The 17,263-nt window shown below is 57.0% G+C and overlaps 1 protein-coding gene across 1 annotated transcript; it reads left to right on the top strand.

The window, feature by feature from the left end:
- Positions 1 to 7,709: 7,709 nt before the first annotated feature.
- SHISA8 (shisa family member 8) lies at positions 7,710 to 17,121 on the top strand. Its single transcript, XM_041481639.1, has 4 exons — positions 7,710 to 8,355; positions 15,511 to 15,635; positions 15,739 to 15,879; positions 16,401 to 17,121. The coding sequence occupies exons 1-4, from the start codon at positions 7,808 to 7,810 to the stop codon at positions 16,712 to 16,714; spliced, it is 1,128 nt and encodes a 375-aa protein (XP_041337573.1). The 5' UTR covers positions 7,710 to 7,807; the 3' UTR covers positions 16,715 to 17,121.
- Positions 17,122 to 17,263: the final 142 nt, after the last annotated feature.

The following is a 17,263-nucleotide window of genomic DNA, read 5'->3' as shown; positions in this document are numbered from 1 at the left end:
CATGCTGCCATTGGTAGAGCAGAAACCCACTGCTGGTGGATGCCAAGAGTTTATTTTTCTCCTCATATTTGCAATTACCTCCACTGATTGTTACAAATATTGGCAAGCTTTAAAAATTATCAGGGCAGCCACATCCCTGCATTTACCCCTCTTGCTCCAGCAGCCAGAACCCATCTCCAGCCAGGGCAGGGCCATCATCATTCTCTGACTGCAAAAGGCTGATGGTACATCTTGAAATAGAGCATGAGGGGCAGAAAGCAAAGGATGAGGCCAAGAGCAGCACCAGAGGGCAACAACACAGCATGGCACAAGGGCTCTTGTGACAAGATGAATGCCCAGCGGTGAGAACCCCAGTTGGAGGACATCAGGGACATTGCCTCTGCAAGAACTATGAGACTGTGAACTGGTCCTCCAAGAGGAGCGATGAGTGAGGGTTAGTACCTGGGAGGCTCGAACACAGCTCTCCTCACTTGGTCACACGCCTTCCCTGCCCACAGTGTGAGCCAACTCACAGGAGTTTTCACAGCCCCCTCCGCCTGCACCCCGGTACTGCACTCAGACAGCTGCAGAAGAGAGAGCAGACCTGTCACATCCCCCACCCTGATCCCTCTCTGCTGCTTTTGGCATGGTTTTAATGGTACTTCTCTTGCTCCACTCTGAGGCCTGTCTATAGCCACATACATCTCTCTGTCTGGATTTTCAGTTTTTCTCCTGTTCTGCTTAATTGACTCCTGTTCCCGTCACTGTATATTATGCCCCTTACCCTGACCTTTGTGGAGCTGCAGGTAGTGACTGAGCCCCTCATCCAGCCTCAGCACTTTGCAAACCTCACACAGACCTTCCAAAATCATTTGTTGGGAGCTAATATCTTGCTTTTTTCCTTTTCCCTTCTTTTCCCCAAGACTGGCCACGGATCCTCCTGCATCTCTGGTCATAGGAGTTTTCAGTGTGCCCTGGTCCCTTGCTCCCCTTGGAGGAACTGGTGGGTGCACCCACCAGCTGTCCTTGTATTAGTCTCAAAGCTATTCACTAATTTACTCTTCTTGTGTGGAAAACACAGGACTTGTTTCACCTAAAGCCCTGCTGCTGGTGGCATCTGTCCTGTCCTTGGGCTGGGATTTGGGAGGCAGAAGGAAAATGACATCTCTGGTAGGAGCACCAAGGTGACTCCTGATTGCTGCAGCGAGGCTGCTGCTGGTGTGGCACAGGGACAGTTCCTATGTGGGAAAGAGGCACACTTGATTTTTAGTCTCCCAAAAGACAGAGGCTTATTGCACAACAAAATGTCATCAGGGTAGTGGTAGGAGACCTGAAGCAAATCCCTGCCACTAATAGGATTGGGCCATCTTCAGCAGGTCTCACTCGCAAAGGCGGATCATGCCAAAATGAAGCTGGCTTAAAAGCCCACAGGCTCCCAGCGGGCAAGGGAGCTCTGCTCACAGCCAGCCCTCTGATAGCAAAGCCCTCTCCTTCCTCTGTAATCCAGTGAAAAGAGACATCAAAGGACAAGTACATCCATCCTGGGACATTCTTGGGAAGCCAAGGGCACAGAGAGCCTGCAGTTTGCTGCTACAGAGGGGAAGAGGCAGCTTGGCACATACCAGTGCCTGTGGAAGGGCAGGTGGAGGAAGGTGATGGTCCCAAAGGCAGCACACAGCTCTGTGCAAAGGTGGTGCATGGGCATTGCACATCCACACCTCTGTGTTTTCTTTACCTTTCCACCCTTGTTCTCTTCCATTGGAAAAGCAAAACTGATTCTCTGGGCCTTCCCTGCCCTTCCCTGGTTTTAATTAAGGATCTTTCCTGCTCACAAGCCTTCCCTGGTATCTACCTGAAGCTCCTCTTTCTCAGGACACATCCCTGATTTTTTTTTCTCTCCTTAGCATCTCAAGAAAGGGCAGGAGCCCAGTGGACTGGGAGCCTTTTGTGGAGCCAGTCTTTGCTGGAAAAGGGTTGTCATGAGAGCAGGAGTGTGCTGAGCCCCTTCAAGTTTCTGCTGGAAGAGCCTGTCCTCCCGCACAGGGAAGAGATAGTAGAGGGGGAGGTGGATGTGTTCCTGCTGCCAGTGCTCCACCAGACATCCTCTGTTTCCATGTCAAAACGTTGGTCTTGTAGAAGCAAAGATTCCATCAACATTCATATCCCGCCACAACCACATGCACAGTTACATCCACCTGGCCCAAACCTGTGCTGTGTGGGGGTCGTGAGCCCCTACACGTCTCCTTGTTCCAGGGGATGAGGGGATGAGGAGGGAGAGCTGGTTTGCACAGAGGCATCCTGCCCTGCTGGCCATGCCGCGCTGCCCTGCGGGCTCTGAGCCGCCCGCAGCACCTGAGTGTACCTGGCAGCCGGCCGGCACCTGTGCCAGAGCCTGTGCTTGGCACGGCCGCCCTTCCCGAGGAGAGGCTGTGCCGCTGCTGCCGGTCTGACGCCGGGACAGCACGCAGCACGCTGCTCCCGGCCATATGGCCTCCTCCTGCAGACCCTGCCGAACAGGCACCCTCAATCCCCCATCCCAGCAAACCCCAGCAGCTCACTGCCACCACCACCGCAGGTACTCAAGCACGGGAGGGGAAGCACTGGGTCCCTTTTGCTGCCACGGTCTGGTTTTTATTGCTCCACAGTTGGCTAAAGCAGCCTGGGGCTGGCCCCGCTGCCTCCCATCCTCCCTGCAGCAGACCCCCTTCACACACAGCTGTTACACTGAGCCCTAAGGATGCCCTGCATTGCGATGGCTGCTCTCATCCTTTCTCTCTTTGGGCGTGTTTTGCCCTAAATGTGGTTTGAATCAGCGTGTTGCAGGAAGGGTGGTCAGGGGTGAGAGCGGAGGGGGTGGAGAGAGGGAGCATAGCCAGAGATGCCACTGCACTGCTAAGTAAACACTGCTTCCAGGTGTTTATATGGCTTTTTAATGCTTGAAAAACTTACTTGGAAGAGGAAAGGAGAAAATACTCGGGCTCCACTCAGGATAGTAGCAGGGACCTGCCGCAGAAGCCCAGCATAGAGGGAGGTTTGAGGCTGGGGTGCTCCAGCTCAGCCTGCAGGCACAAGTGAGGGGGCAGTTTTGGATCAACATCCCACTGACTGCACTGAAGCTCAGATGAGTGTAAACGGGGCTGCAAAGGCTCTGCAGCCATCCCCAACACAACATCCAGACTGCTCCAGCAAAACCCCTGGGCCAGTAAGCTGATGGGTACCAAGTGCCTGCAAAGGGAGAGCATTTACCAGCACTGTCTCCAAGTTTAATCCTAAATGCAAAGTCCGTATGCAGACAGCCTGGGGGCCTGGGGGTCACAGCTGACGCTCATGGACCTTTGTGCTGTATGTGGAGGCACGGCTGCCCTCTAACAGTGGCAGCTGAGGGAGCTTGGGCTTCCAGCCCAGATCCTGCTTGCCCATACTGCGACATAAATTAAAAATAAGCCCTTGCTTTGAGCTGATTTTCTCCTCATTCCTTTGCATGTCATTTGGATTTGAATCCAGCCATGTTTGGGAAGCTGGAAGCTAGCAAATATCAACTTTTGAATGTTTGCAGTTATGATGGTAATGGTAAAGCACATATGCTTCTGTATTGTCTATAAGCTGTTATGAGGCACAGTTGTTCTTTTACAGCCATTTTACAGCCAGAGCATCAAGCACAGGCAGGAGAATAAAACCCTTGTGCACATTGTGCTGGAGATAGGGTGGATGGTGGCTGCTCTGGGCTCAGCCACCTCATCTCTGTGCCTCCCCCAGTGCATTTAACTTTCCACTGCTTTAGTTTTCCAATGCCAGTAGTCCAAGATCTGCTTTGGTTTCCCTAATTCATTGAGCCTATGATAAGGTGAGGAGGGGAGTAGCATCTTATTGCCCACTAGGACAGCACTCGACCCCAGGGATCCCTAATCACAGTCCAGGGATCCCTTATCTCAGTCCTAGACAATGGGTCTGAGAAAACTCATAACTTATGAACAGGATGCTGATGGCCAAAGAAATTTCCCTCACAGAGACAAAGGGAAGGGGAGATTCTTCCCTGGCTCTAGTGCTGGCTGGAACAGAACCAGCTTCAGTAGCTAAAGTTTTGGAGAGAAGCACGTTTCTCTGGAGTATCCTGGGGAATGGTGGGAGGTGTGGGGGGGTGCACACGCCCCATGTACCCCCAGGGATAGTGGCAGGAGCTCTGCCTCTCCTCTGCCTCCAGGCAGGGGACAGTGTCAGAGCGCATGCTGGAAGCTCTTCCTGACAGCCTTCCTTTGCCTTCAGCTCTTCCTAGATGATGATGTCGGGTGTTAGCTGCTGATTTGCAAGCAGCAAAACCCACTCTGGCAGCACTCCTCAGCACACAAACATGAGGTGCTGGAGCCCTCCTATTGCAGCACAGCCCTTCAAGATGGGGCATCCATCCCACAGCAGCACCCTTTCCCTCATTCACCCCTTGGTCCTGAGTCCAGCTCGGTCCTACATGGTAAAAATCACTTTTTTGGGAGGTGAAAGTGTCTCTGATTCCCTGGGTGGGGGAGTGGGGGAGCTAACTGTGTAGCTTTGGGGCTCCAAACACTCACTGCCAGCTTTTCTCAGGAGCTGACTGCACCCCAAATCCTCCCACATTCAGGGAGGCTCCCAGGGCTTTACTTCACACTGATGATGGTGATGGCTCCCTCCTCCTCCTGCTCCTCGGGCAAGAGCCTGGCAGCTCTGCTAGGCTTGCACCCCCATGATCAGCAGGGATCTGGGTCTGTCGGGCTCTCTGGCTGTGACAGAGAGGATCTTCTCCAGATCACCGTGCCCTGCCAGAAACAATCTGTTTACAGTGTCAGTGCTCGGCGCATCCCTCCCCACTCGGTGCTGAGCCGCCCGAATATCCTATTTCTGCAGGCGCAGAGACACCCTTCTGTAGTCCGGGTGGCATTGTCACTACAGGGAATATTTCCGTGACATCCTCCAAGGCTGGTGGTCAAAGTCTAACGGAATTCTTCTCCCAAATCCCTGTCCCTAGAAGTGTCCGCGGATGTTGCAAGCATGTTCTTTGATTTTTCTCCGGAGGTCCCTGCTGACCTGAATTTTCCTGCTGGTCCTGCCGCTGCTTCCCAGCGATGTGAGGCTGTAGGTGCCGAGCTACAGGATTTCCCTCTCACAACCCCCTCCCTTTGGGGATGCAGCTAGAGGCTGGGTCACTTATTTGACAAAGATGAGCTGACGGCTCAGCGGGGCTGCGGGCTGCAGCCCCTGGTGCCAGCACTGCACGGAGCCAGCCCCGGCCGGCCCTGCGCGCCGGGGACGTGCCGGGTGGATGCTCCTCCGAACCATGCCTTTGGCTTTGGTTTCCTTCTGGGTTGATGCACGCAGCTAACGCCTGCGAGCGGCTCTTCCCCCCTCCTTCTCGCTCCCAGAGACCCTTTAAATCGGCTGCTTCACACTCAGTAAACATCCTCCCCCCCCGCCTTAAAACCGTTCCCTTTCTCCCAGGTCATGCCAGGCAACCATTTTCCAGCAAAATCCCCGATTTTGGCCAGTTTTTCGCTCTGCCCCTTAACAGTCTGTTAAACCCTGCGGGCTCTGCTCGCACACGCGTCGGGAGCAATCACCCGGTGCTTGGGAAACGATTGCTGGCGTTACCTGGGCAGCTGCAAACTTTGCTTGCACAGCTTCTCTCAAGGCCGATGCTGCTTTCGGCTATTAGTGGTAACGACCCCCTTGTCTGCAACTTCCAGACGATGGGGCCTTTCATCAGAGAGCCCTCCGAGACGCAGGGAAAGTGTGGCTTTTCCGCCTCACTAGATTTTTATCTCTTCCAGGAAGCTCTGGAGGCTACAAGCTACCTTACCTAATGGATCTCTATTAGGCTGAGGCACTTGGGACCGATGGACACGTCCCGGGCTCCAGCTGCTCTCCTCATCCATGCTTTCAATGTCTTTGACTTTTGCCAGACTCCAGATGGGAAGCAACCGGGGGCCTGCAGGGCTCAGGCTTGGTGAATAGGGAAAGGATATTTTATCGTCTAAATCCACCCCCCAGTAAAACACACGAGTGTTTCACCCTCGATGGGGTGGAAAGCTTTTTGTGCAAAGCTCCAGCCTGAAATATTGGACTGCCATGATGCACAGGCAGGATGATGATAGAGTGTTTCATCCCCTGTGAGACACTCAGCCCCTCCCTGTGGTGTGGCAGGTAAGGCATGGCTCCTGAGGACAGGCTGGTCCATGGGACTTCAGTGTTGGCCTGAAGGAGGCATCTGTCAGAGGGAGGTGAGCCTCCCCAACCCGTTTAATCCCACCTCCATCATTAAAATGTCTTTTTGTATCACCACTTGCCGGGGGGCTGGAGTCTCCTGTGCCAGCACTATGCAGCTCAAGGGCAGCCACATCCCCCAGGTTAGAGTACAAACAAGGCAAGACAGAACAACGCATTATTCATCCTTTCTCTCATGGAGCATGGAGGGAATATATGCCCAAGAACAGTGGTGATGCCAGATTTGCTGACCTTCCCTGCTACAGCACTTAGGTCTGTCTGGAGGTGATGAGACTGCAGCCACAGCTCCCATATGTCACTGCCCCTCACCCCAGCCACGCTGTTACAGGCTGTACAATGTGTTAGTGCTGGGCAAGGGGCCCAACGGCCCTCACTTTGCCCCATCCTGCTCTTATCGCAATGGCCCCAGAGCAGGAAAAGCAAATCATGCCCTTCTGGGAAGAGGAGCTGGCAGTGAGGATGAAGACCACCTTTAAGGGTGGCACCAGCCTGGGACCAGAGCAGTGGGTGCACATTCCCCAGAGAGTCTGAACTTCGAAGTCCAAATACAGGGCCAGCCAGTGGCTAGTTGAAAATCATCCCAGCTCTGTGGAGGGTGACTTTCTAGGGGTGCCCCAGTAGCCACCACTTTGCCCATCCTACAGCCCCCCTGTCGACAGCTCCCCTTGGGGGATGCTCTGACGTTCACAAGGGACTGGGACTGCTGCTCTTCCCCCTTCCCTAAGTCTTCCCCTTTCCTCGCTGAGGAGCTGCAGAAGGGCACCCCACCACTCCGGGGGCTTTATCCCCGCAGCATACACCTCTCCTGTACCACTGAGTATCCGCCTGCGGGCCCGCAGCTCCCGTCCGGGCGAGTGGGGGTGCCGCTCGGGGCTTGCTGGTGCTCGGGGGCAGGCGGGCAGCGCGGCACTGGTGCCACGCGTGTCCGGCCGCCCGCGGCGGCTGCCCGACGGGGAGGGCGGGTGTCCTGCCGCCCGGTGGCGGCAGGGAGCCTGGCAGAGGACTCGGTGAAGGACCTTCTCCGGTTTCCTCGGGAGGCTGTCAGGCGGCGGGGGAGCCGAGCCCCCTGCGCCTCGCTGGCCGCGCCGGCTCCCTCCCCCTCTCCCCCGCACTCCTCCTCCTCCTCCTGCTGCTGCTCCTCCTGCTCCTCCCGCCCTGGTGCGAAGGGCTTTTGCTGCTTTTCCATTCCCTCTCCTCCCTGTCTCCTCGGCGGAGCGCGGTGCCGGCAGGCGCGGGCAGAGGCGCGGGGATGGGGCGGCCGCCGGCGCCCGAGCCGCCCGCCCGCTCCCGCCGCCCGCCGCCGCGTCCCCTCCCCGGCCGGCGGGAGGCGGCGGCTCTCCCATGCCGCCCGCCTTGCCCCCTGCTCTGAATCTCTGCCTGTCGGCCGATCTGGGGAGAAACGGGGAAGGGGTACGTCCCCTCGCACTTTTATTTTTCACCCACTTCTTTTTTTCTACCCTTTTTTGCCTTCCCTCCATTACGCCCCCCTTCTCCCCAGCCCGTTTCTCCTCCATCGGGGCTCTTCGGCGGCCATGCGGCCGGTCCCGGGCGAGCGGCTCTAACTCGTCTCCTCGCCCGGATGGCCCCCCGGAGCCGCGGGCGCATGGAGCCGAGCTACGTCGTGGGTATCTGCTGCCTGGTGCTGCTGGAGCCGGGCCGGGTGTGGAGCGGCGAGCCCAGCACCGGGGGTCCCGGGGAGAGCGGGAACAGCAGCCAGGCTCCGCCGCCGGAGACCACGGTCCCGGCGCCCACCGGAGCGGCACCACCGGGAGGGGACCGCTGCCGCGGGTACTACGACGTGATGGGGCAGTGGGACCCCCCGTTCAACTGCAACGCCGGCATCTACCAGTACTGCTGCGGGACCTGCGGGTACCGCTTCTGCTGCCAGTTCAAGCCCGGGCGGCTGGACCAGAGTGGCTGCTCCAACTACGACACCCCCAACTGGGTCAACACGGGCCAGCCGCCTGCCCGGGTGGACGAGACCCCCGAGGACCCCACTCGTGACAAGACCAACATGATCGTCTACATCATCTGCGGTGTGGTGGCCATCATGGTGCTGGTGGGCATCTTCACCAAGCTGGGCCTGGAGAAGGCACAGGGTCCCCAGACAGAGATGACCGTCTCCAGGTAAAAGGGTCCAGTCCCCTCATCTTCCCTGTTTCATCTCCCCAAGGGTGGCAGCTCATGTTCCTAGCCGATTGCATAGACTGAGCCTTGGCTTCACCTTGGGACTGCCAAGAGGGTGAGGAGATCCCTAAAATCCCTGTCCAGCATGCTGAAACACCAGGGGGTGGGTTGGCTGGTAGGGGGGGCTGGCAGCCAGGACAGCCTCCACGAGAAGGGGTGGTTGTACACCCATCTCCTCTCAAAATGACCTGCTCTCTCTCTTGAGGAGGCATGTCCCTGGCTCAGAAATGCCATCCCACCAGGCAGTGGGGTGGGTGACTTGTGACCTATAGGATGTGGCTTTCCCCCCCCAACAAATGTGTGGTTCCCAATGTCCCAGGAAGGTGAGACCAGGTCTGACTCTGGACTGCAGTCCCCTTGATCTCAGCCTTGCTTGCAGTGCTGGGGAGACGAGGTGGCAATGACAGCTCCACTGTGGCTGCTGCGCCAACTCTGTGTGCATGTGTGCACACACGTGTGTGCGCGTGCTTGGGTGTGCCCTGGTGTCTGCTCTGTGCACCGGCGTGGGACGCCGCCCTTGCAGGGGGTGTCCACATTCTTATACCCCCCAGAGCACACCCTCCAGTGGAAAGTTGGGCAGCTTCTTCCTGGAGTGCATGCCCTGTGGCTCCAACCCCTGCTTTTCAGCCCACTCCTGGGGCTGAGCACAGGGCTGGTGGGGGGAAGGTCAAGGTGTCAGACACACTTGGGCACTGGAGACCCCATGCGTGTCCCCCAACTCCTGTGCTGCTGCTGTGGCTGTCGCTGCATCTTCCCCTCTCCCTCCTGCTGCCAGTACATGCTTCTCTCCCCATTTTGGGGCTCTACTTTGCATCTTCCCGGTGAGGACATCAAGCCTGGAGAGAAACCAATTTTCATGCCATTTGCCATTTTGTTAAGGGATTTTAGCTTTTAAAAAAAGGAAAAGCAGGGCTAGTGGAAATTATTTCATCAGAATGATCAGGCAACTGTCCTGATTGCAACCCCCATCACCATCACAATCTCTCCTTCCCCCGGAGCACCCTTTCCCCCCTGGCCATTTGGGACTTACGCAGCCACTGGGTGCTGCACCCCAAATCCAGACCCATCCTACTTCTTGCACCCACCCAGGGGAGCAGAGGCTGATTACCCCTAGTTGGATAAGGGTCATACTGAGCCATGGAGGAAGGTCACAGGACCCTCCTAAGACACAAGAAGCAGTTTTGGGGGGGATCCATGCTTTGCCCCCACCTTGGCAGGGAGCCTGGCTGTGTGCTGCTACGTGCCCACGCCTCCCCCCTGTGTTGCCTGAGGAAGTGCTGGCACTTTGACAGGATCAATACGGCCTCCGCCAGCCTCCTGATCCCCTTCCACTCGCCTGCCGCCGCGTCTTTTTTTGGTCATCCCCCCCACCTCCTGGGAAGGAGATACTGTGCTCAGGAAGGGGTCAGATCCTGGGACACTCAGACCCATGTCCTCATCTCCTGCCATTGGGTATTGCCTTTTCCCACCACCATGCTGGTGGGACTGCTGCCACTCACCAGGGGTTGTTTTCTGTGGGTAGCCTCAATTCTGTGCTGCTGGAGCCTGGTCCCCCTCCCTCTCTAAACTCATGCAAGCCTGAATTTTCCCACTGAGTTTGGAGAGATAGGTGCCTGTTCTCCATAAATCTTTTGGCACTAGCATACAGATGGGGAGAAGGCGAGTTTTTCTCATCCATCTTTGGGGTACAAATCAGAAGGGCACCTCCATCACTGCAGAAGTCAGGAGAAGTCTTGCCCTCTTCTGTGCCCTGTGTCCTTCAAAGCAAGTTGTGAGCAGCTGGTTCCTCAGGGATGGTGACTGGAAAGCTGTGGCAGGGCAGGAGTGGTGCATCAGGTGCAGAGCCCCAGGAACCAGGCAAGACACCAGGCTGACATGACTTCTGTGGTGTTGGGCTGATGGAGGCAGTGCCAAAGGCTGGGTACACAGCATCAGCATCCTAAAAGGGATACTGTCATCCCCATTCCACTGTGCCTGGACATCTGGGGGTATATGCTTCGTCTTGGTGCCTCTGAGACAGCAGGGCTATTTCTACCTGCCTTGCCACTGTACCCACGCATGGTCCAAGGCATGGGCAGTGCCACCTTGCCTCTCTCCTGGTGCCTCAGGTAGGAGCTTCTCATTTGCTCCTTGGGCACCGCATCATGGCCTTGGGCCAGCTCCCTGTTGCACGGTTGTCTTGATTTCCATTCCTGTCCCTCCCTCCTGCCGGGGTTTTTCCGCTCCTGGGGAGCACTTTGTGCTGCCCTGGACAGCTCCCATTGCTGCTGCTTGCAGGTTTCTCACTTGGGGGGTAAGGTCAACCACTTCTGCACCTCCAGATGTTGTTTGTCATGGTTCCGGTCCTGGTCCAAACCCAAGAAGAGTGACCAGAGTGACCAGATCAGGTGTCTCTGATGGAGACACCTGAGTCTGTGTCCAGCTTGTCCTGAGACCCCCAACACCTCGGCCATCTCCAGCATGTCTTTGTCTCCTCATGGATTTTGCTGCTGGTCCACCCAGCGAAGTGGGTGCCCAAGTGACTGCAGCTACCTGGTTTGTCCTCCCGTCCTCATCCGCCTTTCTCCTGCAGGACCTTATGGCAGCTCCTGCAATCCCCTCTCCTTCCTGCTCGGCTCATGCTTGGCATCTGTCCCCGGCACTCGCTTAGCCTGGCCAAACCCCGCATTGAGTCAGGAACACCTGCCTGTGTTTTTCTTCAGTCCCCAGATCTCCGAGGACGTTGGGTCCTTGGGGGCCTCCAGGATCTGTCTGTGCCCATTACAGTGAGAGCAAGCACGTGCCCCGGACCTCTCCCAGAAAACCTCCTGGGTGGGAATTGCAAATTTGTAGCTGGTGTGAACAACCCCATGGGAAGAACTGGGCAAGGAGCAGCCTCCTAGGGAGTAGTGGGGATTCTTGAGAGGAGCAAATCAGCTCTTAGGAGCAGGTGCCCTGGCAGCTGCAGTAGGTGAGTGCTCAACTCTGGCTTTTCACTCCTTGGGTCTCCCTGTGCTATTTGGGGTCCCCAAATTTGGCCCCACTGTGCCTCCAGCTGTGCTGAGTGTTTCTCTGGCAATGCTCAAGTCCAGGGCCATGCCTGCAGTTGGTGTTCATGGTAGCAGGTAGTGGTGAAGACCTAGAAAAGGTGTTTGCAGGCAGCATGGTGTGCTATCACGTGCTACCCTGGCTCTCGGGGGGACGAATAAGGATCCAGCTCCAGTAGGGAAGGAGACCTGGAGGTCTGTCCCTAGACTGAACATCATGTTCAGGGATGCCGATTTCCACTTTGCCCAAGCTCCAATACTCACCACTGCAACTCCCATTTTGCAAAGACACCTTGATAACCCCACGCCTTCCTGAGCATCCCTGAGTGTACCAGCCCCACTGGGCAGGAGTCCCACAGTGCTGCTCAGTTGCATGGATGGGCACCCCTGCCCTGAGCAGACACACTATAAGCTGTGGGAAATGTCTCCCTTGGGAGGTGAAGACGAGGCTCTCACTGGGCGCAGAGGTGGTCTGAACAGCCAGGATGCTCACCTGTGCCTCCTGCAATGCTGCACCTCTGATCCAAACATCATCACCCCAGTCATCCAGTGGCTGCCACCTTCTGTGTCCCCACCAAGGGTTCAGCTCATGGCAATGTCATTTCACCCCGTCAGTTCATTATCTCTCCTCTCTCCTGGAGGCTGTGCTCCTGTTTCCCCTCATTGCTCCCTGCCCCCTTGCCAGGACTGGCATACTCTCTCCTGCTGGGCTTGCCAGGTATGGGGCTTGGGCCTCCCAAAAGTGAGTCAGGCCCTGGGTTGGGCTGCCGTGCCAGGTCAGCATCCTGCTCCCACATAAGCACATCCCCTGGGGCTGGATCAGGAGCACTGAGTGCTTCATGCATGGCTTCTGCTACTAGGATCTCTTGGCCTCCATCATTATTGCTTCTGGATCTGCCTCTGTGCTTGGTCTCAGGTCTTGCTGGCTGGTTTGGGACATCTTTGTTGCACCCTTAAGCAGAAGTAGGCTTGCCATGGTGGTGGCTGCATGTCCCCCGAGTTGATGCTCAGGCAAGCTGGGTGGCAAGCCACCTGCACACATGGCCTCATGTCCTTTGCATCCATGGCCAGAGTGTAGATGGAGGCCTCAGTGGTTCCATTCATCAGGACTTTTTGCAAATGAGCAGTGCAGATCTATAGCTACATCTGCTCTGTAATCCCTTCCTCCATCTGCACTCCAGATCCATCTTGGTGCTGCAGACCACCAGGTGACCTAGGGAGATATGGCTTGACCTTCCTCAATCCCGCAGCCACAGGACCAGGCTGAGGCTCAAAATCCCCAAGGTTCAGTGAGACAACAGCTTCTCCATAGTATCACCTTCCATGTCCACCTTCCCTGCACTGCATCACCTGGGGATGAGCCAGGGAAGGGGTGCAGTTCCTGAGAGCCCTACTGGCAGCCCTGGCCAGAGGCACTACTCGTGGTGCAAGGGCAGGGTGAATCCAAGTGTTGCTGGTGCTGGGGACTCATGCGTGCTACTCACCTTAGCAAAACAGCTCATTAATTGCTGCTCGAGCCGTTGTTGTTAATTGTTATTGTCCACATGCCCTGAGCAGTCAGCACGGAGGGCACGTTTATGGGAAAGAGCATTGACAGATTTATGTGGAGAGAAGTCATAGACAAAGGACTGCTCAAGCTTCATAAATAGACCCGAGGAAAAGAAAAAATAATTTAAAAAATAGGTCAAATCGCATTGGACTTCCTGTTGAAACAAGCCTGTTTGAGCGCTGGCCCCAGGGACAGGCAAGAGCAGGCAGCGTCCAGTGGGGAGGGGCTGGTGAGCAGTGCACCCCAGGGAAGGTGGGAGTTGACAGGGCGGCAGCTCCCCAAGTTGACAGCCCACACCCATGGCCTCAGGGGACCTGCCTCCCCCTGCCCTGCCTAGGCACAGCCCCTGCTCGCCTAGGCTTGTGCCCAGAGATTCTCTGACTGCAGCATCCACGAACCCGGAACCCTGGTTGGGTCAGTCCGTTGCAGGAAGGTTCCTGGGAAGGTGCAGGTTTTGAATAGCTGCAGGATGGAGATGCCACAGTCTCCCCAGGTGGCGTGGTCAAGCATTTAACTACTCCTGCAGGAAAAACAAAGTTGTTTCTTCTGTTTAAACAGTATTTCCTGTTTCAGTTTGCACCTGTCACCTCTTGTCAGCTTGACGCTGTCCTTGTTGCATCCTCCCTTCAGATACTCACGTACATTGATAAGATCCCTGAAAATCTTCACTTCTCCAGGCTGAACAGTCTCAGCTCTCTCAGCCTCTCCTCATACAAAAGATGCTCCAGTCCCAACTTTGTGTCCCTTTCCTGGACTCTCTCCCGTACATCCATGCTTCTCCTGTATTGAGCTGGAGCCAGCACTCCAGAGGTGTGGCCTTACCAGTGCCGAGCAGAGAGGAAGGATCGCCTTCCTCAGACCTGCTGGCAACACTTTGCCTAATGCAGACCAGGAAACCATTCAGCGCCTTTGTCCCAAGGGCACTCTGCTGGCTCGTGGTCCACCAGGATCCCCAGGCCCTTTTCCGCCAAGCTGCCTTCCAGCTGGTCAGCTGCCAGGGTTTGTTCCTCGCTCGTTTCAATTTCTTCAGCTCTTTCAGGGTTCTCTTGGCCCATCTGGAGATTAAGTGATCCCAGAGGGTTTGCTACACAAAGCTTCCCAAGAATGATGTGAAATTAACCCACAGGGCGAGTGACCCTTCCTTGTAGCTTTGCTCTTGCCCCTGCCCTGTGATATTGACTGATTCCAAACTGGGAGGGAAAAGGCTCCCTCAGGTCTCCACAAGCATAAATATCCCCTAGGTACAATTCCTTGCTTTCTTCCTTGTTCTCACTGCTTTTCTTGGAAATTCTGAGCATCACGTTCACTAGGTTTTTGAGCACTCTGGTGCCATGAGCTGACACATCTACCAAGTCAGGATTATTCCCCTCTTCCTCTCCAATTTGCATTTATGCATGTTGAGTTTAATCTGCTGTTTTATCATCCAACCACTCGCTAACCGTCAGCTCACGGTGTGCGTCTGTGAGCCAGCCAGAGCCGTCGAGGTGCAAGGCATGCTGACAGTGAGCTGGGGATTAGCAAGCCAAAAAAAGCCCTGAATGGACACCCCTGCACTCTTGCAGTCATGCAGTCATGGTCTCTGCAGGGGGAATGGTGTGTCTTCTCATCACAAAGCCCTATGCCAGTAGGAGCATCCCATCCTGTTCTGAGACTTGCTGCCAAAGGCTGCAGTGGCACGTGGCTAGGTCCTGCTCCAGCACCGCCGCTGTGCCCCCTCTGTCACTGCTGTTGTACCCTCCTCTGGCACCACCAGCATTGGTGTACCTTGCTCCAGCATTGCTGGCGTGCCCTGCTCTGGCACTGCCAGTGTGCCCTGCTCCAGCACCGCTGCTGTGCCCCGCTCTGGCATGGCCAGAGTGCCCTGCTCTGGCACCACCAGCATGACTCGCTCTGGCATTGCCAGCACGCTGTGGTGGGACTGCAGAATCTCTGTCCATGAATGTTAAACGAAATAGGGCTCTATCTTATGTAATGGTGTTTAATATTTAATGTTGTTACTTACAAGGAGGGTGTTATGCACAGACAGCGCCTGCGCCAGAGGCTGCCACTAGTTTATTTCCTTCCCTGAAGGGACACAAGTGCTTCTCTAATCCCTTCCTTGGGGTCTTCTCTGTTTCGAAGGGACTTGAGTGGAGGTGTTTCTTCCTCTCCCCTGTTCCACCAGGCTCTCGCTCCAGGGGAGCATCCCAAAGGTGTTGCTCCAGCTTCCATCAGATCAGTTTGCCTCAGTTCATCATACCCTTGCAGCCTGCTGCAAGCCGTCCATCTTCCTCACCACTCTTACCCATTGATGCTCCTGGCTCCAGGAGGGCTCAGCCCCAGACAGATCCCAATTAGCTGTTAGACTTGTTAGGCCAGGCTGCAGAAGACTGGGGGCACTCTGGGTGCACTACTCCCAGTGGCTCTTTCCTAGCCCCAGGCTGCCTAGCTCTGCCTTCAGAGTGAAGTTCAGGGCTGGGACGAATTAGGGGTCCCAGGGGAGCAGGATATTGTTCTAACAGCCCTTCACCCCCTCTCCAGGACACTGACAGATCTGCTGAAGCAGCCAGGCCACAGCCCCTCTGAGAACATGGACAGCCTCATGGGGGGTGTGCAGGTCCCACTGAGTGAAGGGCTGGCCCGGGGGCCCCCCAGAAACAGCACAGGTAAGGCACTGGTGTGGTGGGGAAAATAAATTCCTTTGAGCAAATAAAGGCAGTGGGAGGGCACAGTCTATGGCTGAGCCCCCACCCATCTCTGCCCCTCCAGACAAGCCACCCTTGAACAACGCAGTGGCCATTGCCCCCTCACTGGGGCGGCCCCACAGCCATGGCAAGCGCCTGCCACTGGCCAGCAGCCTGGCCCTGTCAGCCCCGGACTACACTTCCTACACCACCCTCAAGGTTGGAGGTGAGTGCCGCTGCCATGGGGGGGGATGGTGGCTGGGGGTGTGCACCCTATTGACCCCAGAAACTAAGCGAGGAGGGGCACGGGGCTCACAAAGGGGCACAGGCAGGACAAGCATCCCAGTTTCCCAATGCTCCTGGAGTGGCTGCTGCTCACAGCAGAAACTCTGCAGCTCTCCACCAGCCAGCTGTGCTGCCCAGCCAGTCAGTGCCCAGGGTCCCCCACGGATCCACTGTGCTTCCCAGTCAACCAGCACCCAGGATCCCACACAGACCTGAAGCGCTGCCCACCCCATCAGGTTTCAGGATCCACATGGACACACTGCACTGCCCCGCAATCCTGGTTCCCCGGGATCTCCCAACAGCACTGCCCAGCCAGTTCATTGCCAGTATCCCCCCCCAGCACCCGGAATCCCTCCTACAGCCCCGTCCCAGCCTTCTCCACCACTGCACCCTCCCTAGTCCCCCCGTGCCAGCAGAAGGGAGTGTCCCTGCAGGGGTGACACTGCACGCCTGTCCCCACAGAGAGCGCCACCGAGGACTTCTACAGGCGGTTCGGGGGGCTGGAGCCACCCCCCGCCAGCACACTGCCCTTCCCAGCCGAGACCCCAGTGCTGGCCGAGGGCTGTCCCCTGACCAAGGCCAAGGGCCCCAAGGTGTCGGGGGCTCTGGCCTTCCCGGGGGGCTGGGAGGGGGGCCCCCATCGCGGCCCCCGCCGGCCGGGCCTGGCCACCCTGCGCCCTGAGGGGCCGCCCGAGGCCTTCGGCCCCTCCACCTCGCTGTACGGGCAGCACTCCCGGCACCTCGCCACCAACAGCAAGACCGAGGTCACCGTGTGACGGCCAGTGCCACCGGGGACTGGGGCTGCCCCTCACGCGGGAGCTGCTGCCATCGGGGGCAGCCCACCGCAGGAGAGCATCACAGGACTCACACGAACTGCGAGGCTGGCCAGAGCGGGAGACGCGCCGTCCCTCCTGGGCCAGGATGCGGACTGCCGGCTGCACTTCACCATCGAGGAGGCACTGGGGACTCATCCGGACGAGTTTCAGGCGTTCTCAGCCCACGTCCGGAAGAGGCTGAGCCGGGGACACACTGGCCGTACCCTGCTCAGGGGAAGGGGCCCAATGCTGGACAGATTGGGAACAGATCCTGCTGGGGCCAGGCACCCTCACCTGGCTCCTCCGACGAGGTGAGGGGAAGAACGATTGACTCAAAGCACCGCCCCCATGCTGCCTGCACAGCCCGAGCAGCCCCTTGCCCTCCCCAGCCTCCTCCCTTCCCCACTGCCCCAGCCTCCACCTTGTCAATAAATAACACATTAAAGTGTACGGCCTTGGCATGAATTGGCTGGCGAACTTCACACTGCTCACAAAACCTTCCCCGGGGCA

This window comes from Pyrgilauda ruficollis, unplaced genomic scaffold (assembly GCF_017590135.1).
Source record: "Pyrgilauda ruficollis isolate IOZ18807 unplaced genomic scaffold, ASM1759013v1 scaffold56, whole genome shotgun sequence".
Taxonomy (NCBI): Eukaryota; Metazoa; Chordata; class Aves; order Passeriformes; family Passeridae; genus Pyrgilauda; species Pyrgilauda ruficollis.
Note: the sequence above shows the minus strand (reverse complement) of the source record. Positions and strands in the feature narration are given on the sequence as shown.

Bases quoted from the DNA above. Each gene is read 5' to 3' on its own strand.
- SHISA8 (XM_041481639.1), top strand. From the start codon at position 7,808: ATGGCCCCCCGGAGCCGCGGGCGCATGGAGCCGAGCTACGTCGTGGGT. The intron at 8,356-15,510 runs GTAAAAGGGTCC...CCCCCTCTCCAG, and splicing joins ACAGAGATGACCGTCTCCAG to GACACTGACAGATCTGCTGA. The intron at 15,880-16,400 runs GTGAGTGCCGCT...CTGTCCCCACAG, and splicing joins CACCACCCTCAAGGTTGGAG to AGAGCGCCACCGAGGACTTC.